Here is a 12,307-nt window from a genome sequence, read left to right as displayed (position 1 = left end):
GAAATTCCTGAGCTACAGAGGTTTCGCATTAGCTTTATGCCTACCTTTGAGAAAAACCTTCCTTGCAGATATTCACCCATGGAGCAATGCTGCCTGGTCTTTATATGATACCTCTCTGTGTGTGTGCTAAATTCTCTCCAACTGTCACGTTCTGTGGAACCTGCAGATTTTGATCAAATCCTCAAAAATAAACCAATACTAAATTGTTTCTTTTGAAGATTGAGTCTCCTTTGTCCCTATGCCAAGGCCCATATTGTAGTTGGTCATCTGAATTTTTTTGTCGCCACTAGAACCTTTCTACCATAGGGGTCCATATTTTGGTGCCGTATTTCATCTATTCTTTGGTTCTGCTTCTTGTTAAATTATGGCGGCCTATTTGTTCTCCTGTCTCTACCTAGGCTACTACAGCTAACCTGTTACTCCTGACACAGGTCGTTGAGCTTTCCCTTTTGTGCTACAGTCAGAATTAAGCTTTCTGTCTGAACTTATGCCATCTTTCCTGGCTTTCTATGTTTTTACTCCCTACTGCCAATCCATAAATCTGATTATTCTACTGCGTGTTCAGCCAGTCTTTTTTATTTTACAATGGCCTTTCCTGCTCCTCCGTCTATGATGGTTTCCATCCGCTCACTAGCCCTATTCTGGCATGTACACCAGCCTGTTTAACTTCACTTTGTATCAGAGATCATGGGAACTGCAGATGCTGGAGAATCCAAGATAATAAAGTGTGAAGCTGGAAGAGCACAGCAGGCCAAGCAGCATCTCAGGAGCAAGATGCTGCTTGGCCTGCTGTGTTCATCCAGCTTCACACTTTGTTATCTTAACTTCACTTTGTGATAAGTGGTCTTATTCTGAGCTTTGCTATTACTTGGTCCACCCTTAGCCCAATATTTGCTGCAGTCAGAACCTCAGAGCTCTCCTGATTTTTATTTTCTGAAACCTCTGCCTAATAGATGTCATTCTTGACAATGTCATGCATGCCATTTAAGTGTTCTGCAAAAATTTGAACCAGTTGTGGTCCCTCCTAAAGCTGGGGCATGATCCCACATTAATTAATAGAGATTGTAGCCTGCAAGCACGTCAAACATGTTTTCTGCATGTACAGCCCATGCTAAAGCAATTGTGAATTTACAGCGTGTTTGACCAGTCAGAATCTTTCAGACCATTTCATAATAATGGAGTGATTTTGTTCAGAATTCCCATTACTGAAAGGACATTCTGCTACTGTGTACATTGGTACAATATTCAGATTCTCACGTATGTCATGGTCTAGACCAAGCCCCCTCAAAAAATATCAAGCAGATAGCCCAGACCTTAATGTTTGTTTTATTTTAATTAAAGTTAACTGTAATGCACTCGGTTCCAGATGTGATTCAGTTGGTCCACGACAAGGCTTAAAACAAAACACACTTCATTCTTACAACACAGTTAAAATACAAACAAAATAAAGAACTTTAACTCTATTCAAATGCTTAATTGGTGTATTGTTTAACTACTAATCATGAACTGTTCCACTATAGCAGCACCCCATAAACGCAATCTTGGCAAAGGCAAATTCAGCAAAACAGATTTTTCTCACATGCTATCTCTTCTACAGTCCAGGAGAAAGGAACACTGAATGGAACAGCCTCGCAGCAGAAAGAGGACTCGAGCTTTCTGTTGCAGTGGAGAGAGAGAGCTGTATCTATCAACTTCAATAGACAATACCAAACCCCGACCTACAGCAAAACGAATACCCTCAGTCTGTGCAAGCCTGACTGCACCGACTCATGCTTCTATTGTCTAATTTAAAAAAAAAGACACACTCTCTGGGTAGTCCAAGCTTTTTCCCTGCTACTTCTGAAACACATTCTGGCGCCACTGTGGCTACACCTCTCTGCAAGAGAAATGGCCCAGAATAAATCCCTCTTAAAGGCACAGTAGTGTCATATACACACACTTCTTATTCCCTCATTTGGCAAATTCTGTTTTGTTAACAATTAGGAATTTAGCCAGTCCTCTGAATCCCATTCATATTATCATTCAATTATCTCATCAATTATAACTTTATTGTCTTTACGATAAATTACTGTTGACCAATTAAACCTAGTTGCTCTGTCCACAGACCGTAGGATAAAACATTTTGTCTTATTCCATACCTTGAGGTTCATCAGGTCCTTTTCATTAAAAATCTGTCACCAGGGGAAGACTTACTCTTGGTCACACAGGCATTTTCTCTTTTTTTTAGCAAATATCACAATGTTCATTAATGTCCTTTCTGAGTTTAGTGATCATTCCTCATCTAGTGGCCCTGTATTCTTTAATGGAATCTTCAACTTATAACAAGTTGGAATGCAAACTGTCGATGTAGCTTTGAAATAATTTGCTTCTGTTCCTATATATTTCTACACCTGGGTGCCATTAATTTCTCCATAACATTCTACTTAAAGATGATCAGCATTGCTAAGAAAATGCTATAGTAACCTGACTCTAAGTTGCAAATTTACAGATCTCCCAAAGATATTGATTTATTATATTCCCTATCTAACTTCATTTGGCCTTTTTATTTGAAGGTTTATTTAACAGTAAAGGCGTTTCACTGGATTGTGCTGTCTAGGCCATATACTGTCCATTCACAGCTGCCACATAGAACCGCACAATAGAACAGATTTGTTACCAGGATGCTCACTATTGGTCTAGTGATCAATATGATTCCTTATGACTGGTCAGTGTTATCCTTCTCTCACTCATTATCCTCCCTGTCATGTCACCTCAAAAACTCAGTTATTCCTTTTAGGACAGTTCCACACACAATGATAGTTTGAGTCACTACCTGAAACATTAATAAATGTGTTCATGTTATTCCTGGCGTTCATCCTTCTGTGATTACCTATCTCCTTTTGCAGCTGTCAAAAGTGTTTCTAGCTTAATTTTTTTTCCGCACTGCTGCTAGAGCCCTATAGTACAAATGCCTAGAAATGTTGCCAGCTTGTATCCTCCAGTTTTGGTGTTACTGTAGATAATCTTGAAAGGGTATAGAAAAAAAATTTACCAGGATGATACTGGGGTTGATATAAAATGGACCTAAGGGTCAACTCTTACATGCAGTGCATGTATGGAATGAGCTGCCAGAGGAAGTGGTGGAGGCTGGTACAACTACAGCATTGAAAAGACATCTAGATGGGTATATGCGTAGGAAGGATTTATAGGGATATGGGCCAAATGAGACTAGGTCAGTTTGATTAGATTAGATTCCTTACAGCGGGGAAACAGGCCCTTCAACCCAACAAGCCCACACCGCCACTTGGAGCATCCCACCCAGACCCATCCCCCCTATAACCCACACACCCCTCAACACTACAGGCAATTTAACATGGCCAATCCGCCTAGCCTGCACATCTTTGGACTGTGGGAGGAAACCGGAACGCCCCCCCCCCCCCGAGGAACCCCACGCAGACACTGGGAGAATGTGCAAATTCCACACAGAGTTATCCAAGGCTAGAATCGAACCTCGGTCCCTGGCGCTGTGAGGCTGCAGTGCTAACCACTGAGCCACCGTATCGGCACAGATGAGTTCGACCAAAGGGTCTGTTTCTGTGCTGTATTACTTTATGCTGATGACCCCATTTGTAACTTGAAAAAGGTTGGACGTGAATCCTTTCCCAAAAGCATTAGCCATCTGATCTAGAAGCATGTCACTGTCTTGAATCTAACCCTGGCTGAAGCCAAGACCCTACTCAAGTTTGATACTCTGGCGCAATCCAACCATTTGAAGGAAGGTACAGATGTAGAAGTTTACAAGTGGAGTCACCGCAGTCTCTCTCTCATAACACTCGCTAATCAGTTAAAGTCTCATGCATTTTTCTGTGCCTCCACTTTAGTAAACGTATCAAAGTCTCATGAAGCTTTGTAGCCATTCAATAAATTATCTTTCACATTTTTTTCCCATAAAGTTTAAGGGAATGTCTGCACCTCCTTCAGTGTCAAGTTGCTGAGCAGGATAGGCTTGAGGGGGCGGGTGGCTGACGTCTGCTCCTATTTCTTGTGTTCTAGTGATTGTGATTGGTTTACTAAAAGTAGATAAAATAAACTTTGTTACTCATTTGTGAGTGGCAATCCAGGAGTTTTGACATAACGTTGGAGTATTGATTATTAGAAGTAAGAGCCAGGAGGAAACCAATGGCCTGTGAGGTTGTGAATCTTTGGAATTCTCATGATAGTGTAGATCCTCCATCGTTCACTACAATTAAGGTTAGCTTGTGTTCTTGATCTATTGAATGATCATAGAGATAATCTATTAGAGATTCAAAAGAATAATCTGTCACGATGGGAGGAAATTATTAATAGGTAGCCCATCTGTTCCTTTAGTTCTGGAAGTTGTTTTTCACAAAATGTTCGAAAATAAGTGTTTTTTTTTTTGACACGTGCTCTATTTTGAACCCTGATGCTCCATTAGTGGAGTTTGACACAAAATGACTGTTCTGACTTGCTACTCATCACACTCTCACAGCCTAACCAGCACTGCAAGTGCTTTAGTCAAATCAATGATTATAATGCGGCTGTAAATTTGTTACGCAGCATGCCTGAGCAGAATTAGAATCTGTATCATTTGTCTGGCTTTTCAGAGTCTTGCTAAACTAACAGATGAATTCAGGAATAGCTGCTGCATTGAAAACTCGCTGCAGGATCTCCAGATGAATGCAACCTTGGCCTCTGAGTGTTTACCACAGCAGTACTGTGAAGCAAGTTCACAGACTGACATCATCGGTGAGGTATGTTTTCAAATGCAAAGACCTATTTATTAACTCTGGGCTAATTTTCATTGTCACTTCAGACTGCATTTGCAGAATCTGTCATGCTCCTGTGCATTAAGAATGCAAAGTGAAAAGCTCTGGGTTTTTCCTTTTGTTTCTGTAATGACGAGAATGATGTTGTAAGGAAGGAATATGGCATTTTTTTTTGGGATGTATGATATGCGTGAAAAACTGCCCAATCTGACGGGAAACCATCTCCCAAGTCCCTGAGCAGTGTTAGACCGGATTGGAAATGACTCTGTTGGGTTTAGATCAACAATTAGGGAAAGTAAATGATCCTGGCTGTTACCTGATTTATTTAATCTCGCACTGAAAATGTCAATGGACTAAAAGATTTGTAAATCTGATGTCCCTAGCCATGAAACAGCATCCACACTGAAATAGGAGCCCCAGTAAGTGAAGAAGTCATTTGGACAGTATCTCATCGATGTATAAAAGGGATGTAAGTTGAATGGATGGCGAAGTACGTATGACCTTGCATTGCTAATGTCAGAATACAGATGGTGTGTAGCCTATATAAGGATTGGAGTTCTCCGCAATAACTACATGGGTTTTGCAACAATAATCTAACTGTTTAGTCCTCAGTCAGGTGGTGTAACTGTTGTTCACTTGCGTTTCCCGCAGTTCCTGTTCTTAAACTCTGCCCAAACTGCTTCCACTCCCTGGTTTTTCTGGGCCAAAATCCTTTCCAACCACTGTCCCTCTATCATCCTTTATAATCAGTGCAACTCCATTCACTTTATGCCAGTCTTCTTTGAAAGATTGTGTATCCTGGGATATTATTTCCCGGCACATTTAGATGAGACCTGAGGGGCAACCTGTTTACACAGAGGGTGGTGTGTGTATGGAATGAACCGTCAGAGGAAGTGGTAGATTAAGGTGCAGTTACATTTTAAAAAAAACATTTTGGACAGGTACACGAATTGGAAAGGTTTGGAGAGATGTCAGCCAAATTCAGGCTAACGGGACTAGTTTAGTTTGGGAAACTTTATTGGCGCGGGCAAGTTGGACCGAAGGGCCTGTTTCTGTGCTGTATGATTCTATGACTCTGATATCATTGCCAGTACAGAATAATCTTATTTATGTCTCCACTAATTCATTTATCTTGTTACAAGTGCTTCATGTACTTGGCCAAAGAGCATTAACTTTATTTTTAAAGTATTATTTGTTGCATGGGGATAATACGTATCACGAAAGGTACTTTACTGCTCTGTTGCCTTGATTTTTCTCTAAAGATTTGGAACAACCTTTGGAACCTCTGCAGTTGTGGCTGTCACCCTGACCATGTTGTCCCTTATCACTACCACATTATAATATGTGTTCTCCCTCTCCACCACCCCACTGTTCATACACTATGGTGTTTGCATCAGTTTACACAAGTGCCCTGCCACCCTCAACTCAAGAAAAAAATCAAGACTATGGATGCTGGAAATAGGAAACAAAACCAAAAACTTCTCTGCGTAGCTTTCTCTCTTTGCAGATGCTGCCAGACCTGCTGAGTTTCTTTATCCCGGCAGATTTTTGACTGTCTGCTAACCTTGTGCTTGTCCACCCAGGTACAGGTACATTACTTCATACTTGTTAATGTATGTCAGCCACTGAGGCGGCTTTGTCACTACATCCTAGATCCTCGAGGCTAACAGCAAGGATGAGTTTTTGTAGGAATAGTGGTAGGAACATACAAGATGCAAAAGATGGTTTAATATGAACATGGATTGGATAATAGCTAGCGCTTGTGTGATAGACCAGACACAAATAACTGTGTCAGTTTGGGCACCTTTCAAATAGGCAAGTGGCCTGAATACCTTTTGTAGCCCGTACTGGTCCTGACTGAAACAAGGAGCAAAGGTAGACAAAAGCAGCCTTGGACAGGGAAAGTCAAAAACAACATGTCAGCAAAAGGGATTCAATGACTGGACAAGCACTAGTCATACTGGACTTGAAATGTTCACTCTGTTTCTGTCCACAGATGGTGCCAGACCAACTGCGTTTGTTTTGGGCTAATTTGGCTGTTTGTTTCTGAGCTGCTTTCTCAGTTGTAGCTTGTTCGTACCTCTTCAGCAACTGATAAATGCCAATTGATTTTCAACGGTCAAATAGCGATTTTCAAATCCTTTTCATCGAAATAATACTTGAGCCAGAGGCTGTTGTTCTGCTTCTTTGTGAAGGAAACTCCAGTGTATGGCATATGTGTTACCTACAAAGCTTTACATTATTAATTCCTTCATTCATTCATCCCATGTATATTCTTAATTTATGTAATTCAGCTTCCCACTTTTGAGAATCTAAAAGGAAATCATTCTACTTCTGGAATGCAGAAATGATTGGCAATGATGCTCAATTGTTTGTAACATGTATATAAGTTTCAAATCCATCCTTTCGGGGTTATTTATTTGTGGATTGTACTCCTTTTGAAGGATAAGGTTTGTTTGGTTCATGTCACGATCCTGCTCTAGGAAGGATGTAAATCATTTCCAAAAGGAAGGTCTGGAGAAACTCAGCAGGTCTGGCAGCATCTGTGGAGAAAGAAAGATAGAGTTAGCATTTCAAGTCCAATTCAAGATGTTAAAGCTGCTTTCTGTCTCCACGGATGCTGCCAGACCTGTTGCGTTTTTCAGCAGTTTTTGTATTCATTTCAGAGCTTCAACATTTCCTATAATTTGCTTTTGTTTAAATCATTTGTAAGGGCTGCTGCACATCTTGTTTAAACAATGCAGTGCCTAGTCTGGCTATTGGAGACTGGCTTCTTTAGTCAGTGTGCATTTATATACACATAGAAGGCACATTTTTGCTAACAGTTATATGTTTGCTAGCAGGTTTTTACATTGTTGATTTTGACCTTTATTTGAAAGTATTTTGTCCTTTTATCTAAATATTCTCACAAGCCAAGTCACCAATTCTAATGCAAACATTTGCGATACATCTGAACTAAGAGTTTAGGATTTATCAATGCTTGCTGTTAATAAATTTTAGTGCTTTTCCTTTTACAGTTTTCATCTGATGGAAGGTCGAAACTAGCAGACAGAGTTCGACTTAGTTGGCAGTATGAGGAAGCTAAGAAGAGGTAATTAACATTCAACGTTTTCACAAACAATCTTTATCTCTCAATTATTAGCTGTCTTTATCCTTCTTATTGATATACTTTTTGGAGAAGGATTGTGTTGGGGAATCTGCTGGTTACAATTTATTGGCAAAATAACATGTTGTGAAGGTACTGAGGGCCGTGAGGTCACATGACAGCCAATCTTGGGTAGAGTCATGCAGGGAATACAGTCTTCCTCTGTTTCACGGAGAAACCAATCGATTTTTGTCACAGCCCTTCACTGGCTACTGCCCTCTTCCTGGGATGTGGGCTGAGCAGTCCAGCTTAGCTGACGTGTAGTGTGCCTTTGCATAATCTTTTGGCTCTTACTGACCAGTGTTCACTTGGTTAAGCACAGAGGTCAGCAAACATTGGCGAGGAGGCACTCCTGTACCCCAGAGTGGTTGGTACTTTTGTCAGAGGAACCAATCTGAATGCTACACATCACTGCAAGAAACGTAAACCCATTAAATGATGTCCTGCTTGCTTTTTTGCCATCACTTCTAAGTTTAAGCATATATGTCGAGTACAATGTTGAGAAACATTCAGTCCCTCAGCATTTGCCAAAGATCGTTAGACAGCACCTTCCAAACCCACGACCACTTCCGTCTAGAAGGACAAGATACACGGACGTACCGCCACCTCCAAGCCACTCACCATCCTGACTTGGAAATGTATCGCTGTTCCTTCGCTGCTGCTTCGTCAAAATCCTGGGATTCCCTTCCATGTGCACTGTGCGTCTACCTACAGCACCTGAACTGCAGTGGTTCAAGAAGGAAGTTCACCACCACCTTCTCAAGGGGCAGCTAGAGACCGGTAATAAATGATGGCCCAGCCAGCGACACCAGCAATCCTACAAGTGAATTTGAAAAGGAAAGATATCCATTGCCTAGTGCAGAGTTTACTGTATAAAATTAAAATCCAGGAATGGCAATGAAAAGACAAGATGAGGTCAAAAAGCAGGTTACTTCGCCCCTTTTGCCTTCGGCATGATAACCGGTTCTGGAGAAAGGGGGTGGTGTTTTCACTGGAAGTGTCATAACGTGAGGGTAAGTGTATTGAATACATTGAGTAGCTATTATCTTTTTGTGGTCACATTCTTCATTTATCATGTATTCCGGTCCTTGGTTTGTTGGGATTTCTGGAAAGCCTGTGTGTTTACATGCATTAGTGTTTTCACTCTAACTCTCTCCTGGTGGATGTCAGTACACAATGGACAAGAGAATTTGCTGTGCTGTACTATGTTTAAGCAAGAAATATGATTTCTGTCTGTCAACATTACATCAACAGTACGACAGGTTCCCCATATTTATCTCTAAAAGTTCAAGGGAATACTTAAACATATCAAAACGTACACTGTAATCAGTTTTTGATTTTATTTTAAGGGAACATTTTTGATGAACTACAGGAAGTGTCAGTATGTAAGATGAGGGAGATCTTTCAAGAAAAACAGACTTGAAAAGTACCTAGATGTGAACTGACAAACCAAGCAGCTACTTCATGCACTTGAGGGTGACCTTGCCAACAAGTGCAAGAAGGCCCTGGGTATTTATATATGGTTACTGGCAACCTCAGGATATCTCAAAGTACTGTACAATGGTTTGTTATCATGTGGGAAGTTAATTGTGAAATGAGCGCATTGTAGCTTAAGTAATAGTATGTTACAGTCTTGCAAACTTATTTGCTTTCAAAGATGTCATAAAATGGACACATTTGACCATGCTGAATGAGAGCAAATTTGCCCAATCACTAAGTTGTCACTGCATTGAGAATCTTGGCTGCCTCCAGTGTCCAGCAGAGTCAGGATTTTGTGGAGAAATTCCTACAGAACAGCAGTGCTCATGCTAAAGATGATTACTCCAATAGCTGTATGTACTAAGATTGTCAGCAGCATATTAATACAAGTTCTTCTTCCTTACCCTTCCCATTGTGTGACTGGTGGCATGATAACTGAGACATAACACAGACTTTGAAGGTCTGTGACGTTGCTATGGGTGAGAAGGTCTCAGACATTCTTGACTCAGTACATTTTGTCTGATACCTGTATCCAGCACTTTCAACTGAGACTCGAACAGAGGCAGCCGCTGGATTCTCTTGTTAGATTAGTGAAATGCGTACCATCTACAAGGTCAGCAGTCATACCAGAGCTGCTCTTTGTACTCAAAATATACCCATGGCCCTGAGGGAATAAGGCAACATTTAGTACTAATTGAAAGGGACGTAATCACAGGGTGGGCTCATTAGACGTAAGCTTTCAGACCGTGAGTAAAGCATCTTGATTGCTTTGGCAGAAAGGTGAACATTTATCAGCCAGAATTGAATCGGGGCCCCCTTAGCAACACCTGCCGGCTATGCACATTTACTGCTTCCATCACCACCCTCCCCTTCGAAACGGCGTAGGAGAGTTTGGGTCTGGCGGGGGGGGGAGGGGGACGTGGGAAAAAAGAATAACTGGCTGCTTCAAACGATTTGTTACTGGTCGGCAATATTCCCGATTCCTCCGGGTGGACCTTGACTTGGTGAAACAATGTAAAATTGGAGAGAGTGCAGTTTTTACCCCTCATCGCTGCTTTTCCCGTGAGCTGCCTCCACCTGAAGAGTCTCCCGATGGAGACTGAATCCAGTCTCGGGACATCCTGCTGGTTGCTCTGTGAATTCACTGTCACTGTAGCACTCCAGCTCTCAGCTTATCCTGCTGCAGCGTTTGTATGTTGTGCAGAATTGTCAGTTTTCCTGAGCTGATGAGGTGGGGTGGAGGCATGGTTAACTCAGCTTTCCCCCCTCAACGGGTTGGGGGTAAGACATCTCCCCACGACTGGGAGGGGACTATAACAGGTCCCCACAGTGGAGGGGGGGGCATGGGTAAAGCAGCTCTCCACTCTAACAGAATAGCGATTATGTAATTGAAGTTATAAGGTAGACTGTTCACCCCGAGAGCACTTCAGTTTGTGAACTTCAGAAACTGGAAGTAATTGTCTGCAGTTGCTAAAATCCCCTGTCAGACTGTCTAAAGGGAATGAAATTAGTGTCTGTGTTTCTTTTCCCTGACTCCAGTTCCACACTAATGCGCCTGATAATTACCTTCCCCTGGATGTGCTGTATGGAAATACCATCAGAGAGACAGTCAGCACCAACAGCTTTATTTGGGTAATTTGGGCTAAGAAATAGACAGCTGGTCCTGCTAATTCTGAGGTTGAAATCTGCAAAGTGGACTGAATTCAACCCAGTGTGGGGTGGAGAAAAGTGATGATGGCATCTCAATGTTGGTTTTTTTATGTTTCATTTTGGAATCATAACTACACTTATCGTAACTATTTCCTGTTAATGTATGACGGTAGTTTTGCTTCGATAGTACCCACAGCTTTATTTAGCCCCTTCCTCCTTTTTTTTTTCTCTCTCCTCTCTCTCTCTCACACACCCTCTCTTTCTCTGTTTCTGCACTTTCCCACCTCTGTCCTGCAGAGTTTCTAGTATCCAGCTACAACTGGCTCAGTTGGACAATGAGAGCTGGCCAGGCAGGGCTGAGGCAGACTGGGACCGTCTGCAGCTGATCAGGGAGAAGGAGGCACTGCTCCAGGAGCTGCAGCTCATCAGTCAGCAGAAACGCCTGCCCGAGGAGCTGGCTCGGCTCGAAGCAGAACGCCAGCGCCTGGAAGACGATATCCAGCATGCACAGTCCATTCCCTGTCAGGAATTCGCTGAAAGGTTTGTGTATCTTTTGCAGCAACATTTTTCTTTTGTAGCTGGGAATGTGAACTAAAACGTCTCACCCACCACCAGACCACACTCCTTGATATCACCGAATCATCCAATGTGGAAGGTGGCCATTTGATCCACCATGACTGTTCTGGCTCTGTGTAAGGTCTATCCAATTGATCCATCTCTGCTTGGGTTTCCCATTAAAGTCCTGCTACTCCGACACCTTTTTAAACGTAGGGGAGCATCTGCACGCACTTCCCAGGAACAGAATCACAACAGGCCAGACGAGTTTGGTTGAAGAGGTAGAATTTAAGGACAGATCTAAAGGAGGAAGGGTGAAAGAAAATGTTTAAGGGGAACACGTTAATTCAATTTACCTGGCAACAGGATCTTTGTTGTGACAGGATCAGCTACTTGAAGATAGTTGAGAGATATGTGTGTGTGGGGTCATTGGGTAGGGATCACTTAGTAAGAGACTGGTGATATACCCAGCCTGTTCCACCACAACCTGCAGAGTCAAAGTGCAATGATCACCATTGCTGTTGAACTTTGTCAAAAATCCAACATATGCTGCATCTCCAGGAGGTGGGGGTCGGTAGTTCTTCACCTTTTTGGATAACTGCCTTTTCTTCCATATTTGCTTTAAAAAGACAACCAACTGCCTAAGTTAGAGAAAAGTGGAGTAACTTTGACTTACAGTAACATTGTAAGACAGATAATTTCTGACCAGGTT

At 42.0% G+C, this 12,307-nt stretch overlaps 1 protein-coding gene across 1 annotated transcript in view; it reads left to right on the top strand.

The window, feature by feature from the left end:
• Window positions 1-12,307, top strand: part of wwc3 (WWC family member 3) — a 164,273-nt gene that overhangs the window by 121,993 nt on the left and 29,973 nt on the right. Inside the window, exons 7-9 of the mRNA XM_048541017.2 lie at window positions 4,605-4,751; window positions 7,784-7,857; window positions 11,338-11,580. Of these exons, the coding sequence (XP_048396974.1) occupies window positions 4,605-4,751; window positions 7,784-7,857; window positions 11,338-11,580 (464 nt within the window). The remainder of the gene's footprint in view (window positions 1-4,604; window positions 4,752-7,783; window positions 7,858-11,337; window positions 11,581-12,307) is intronic.

Source organism: Stegostoma tigrinum, chromosome 12 (assembly GCF_030684315.1).
Source record: "Stegostoma tigrinum isolate sSteTig4 chromosome 12, sSteTig4.hap1, whole genome shotgun sequence".
NCBI classification, from domain to species: domain Eukaryota; kingdom Metazoa; phylum Chordata; class Chondrichthyes; order Orectolobiformes; family Stegostomatidae; genus Stegostoma; species Stegostoma tigrinum.
The sequence above is the reverse complement of the archived record's forward strand: the minus strand, read 5'-3'. Positions and strand labels throughout refer to the sequence as shown.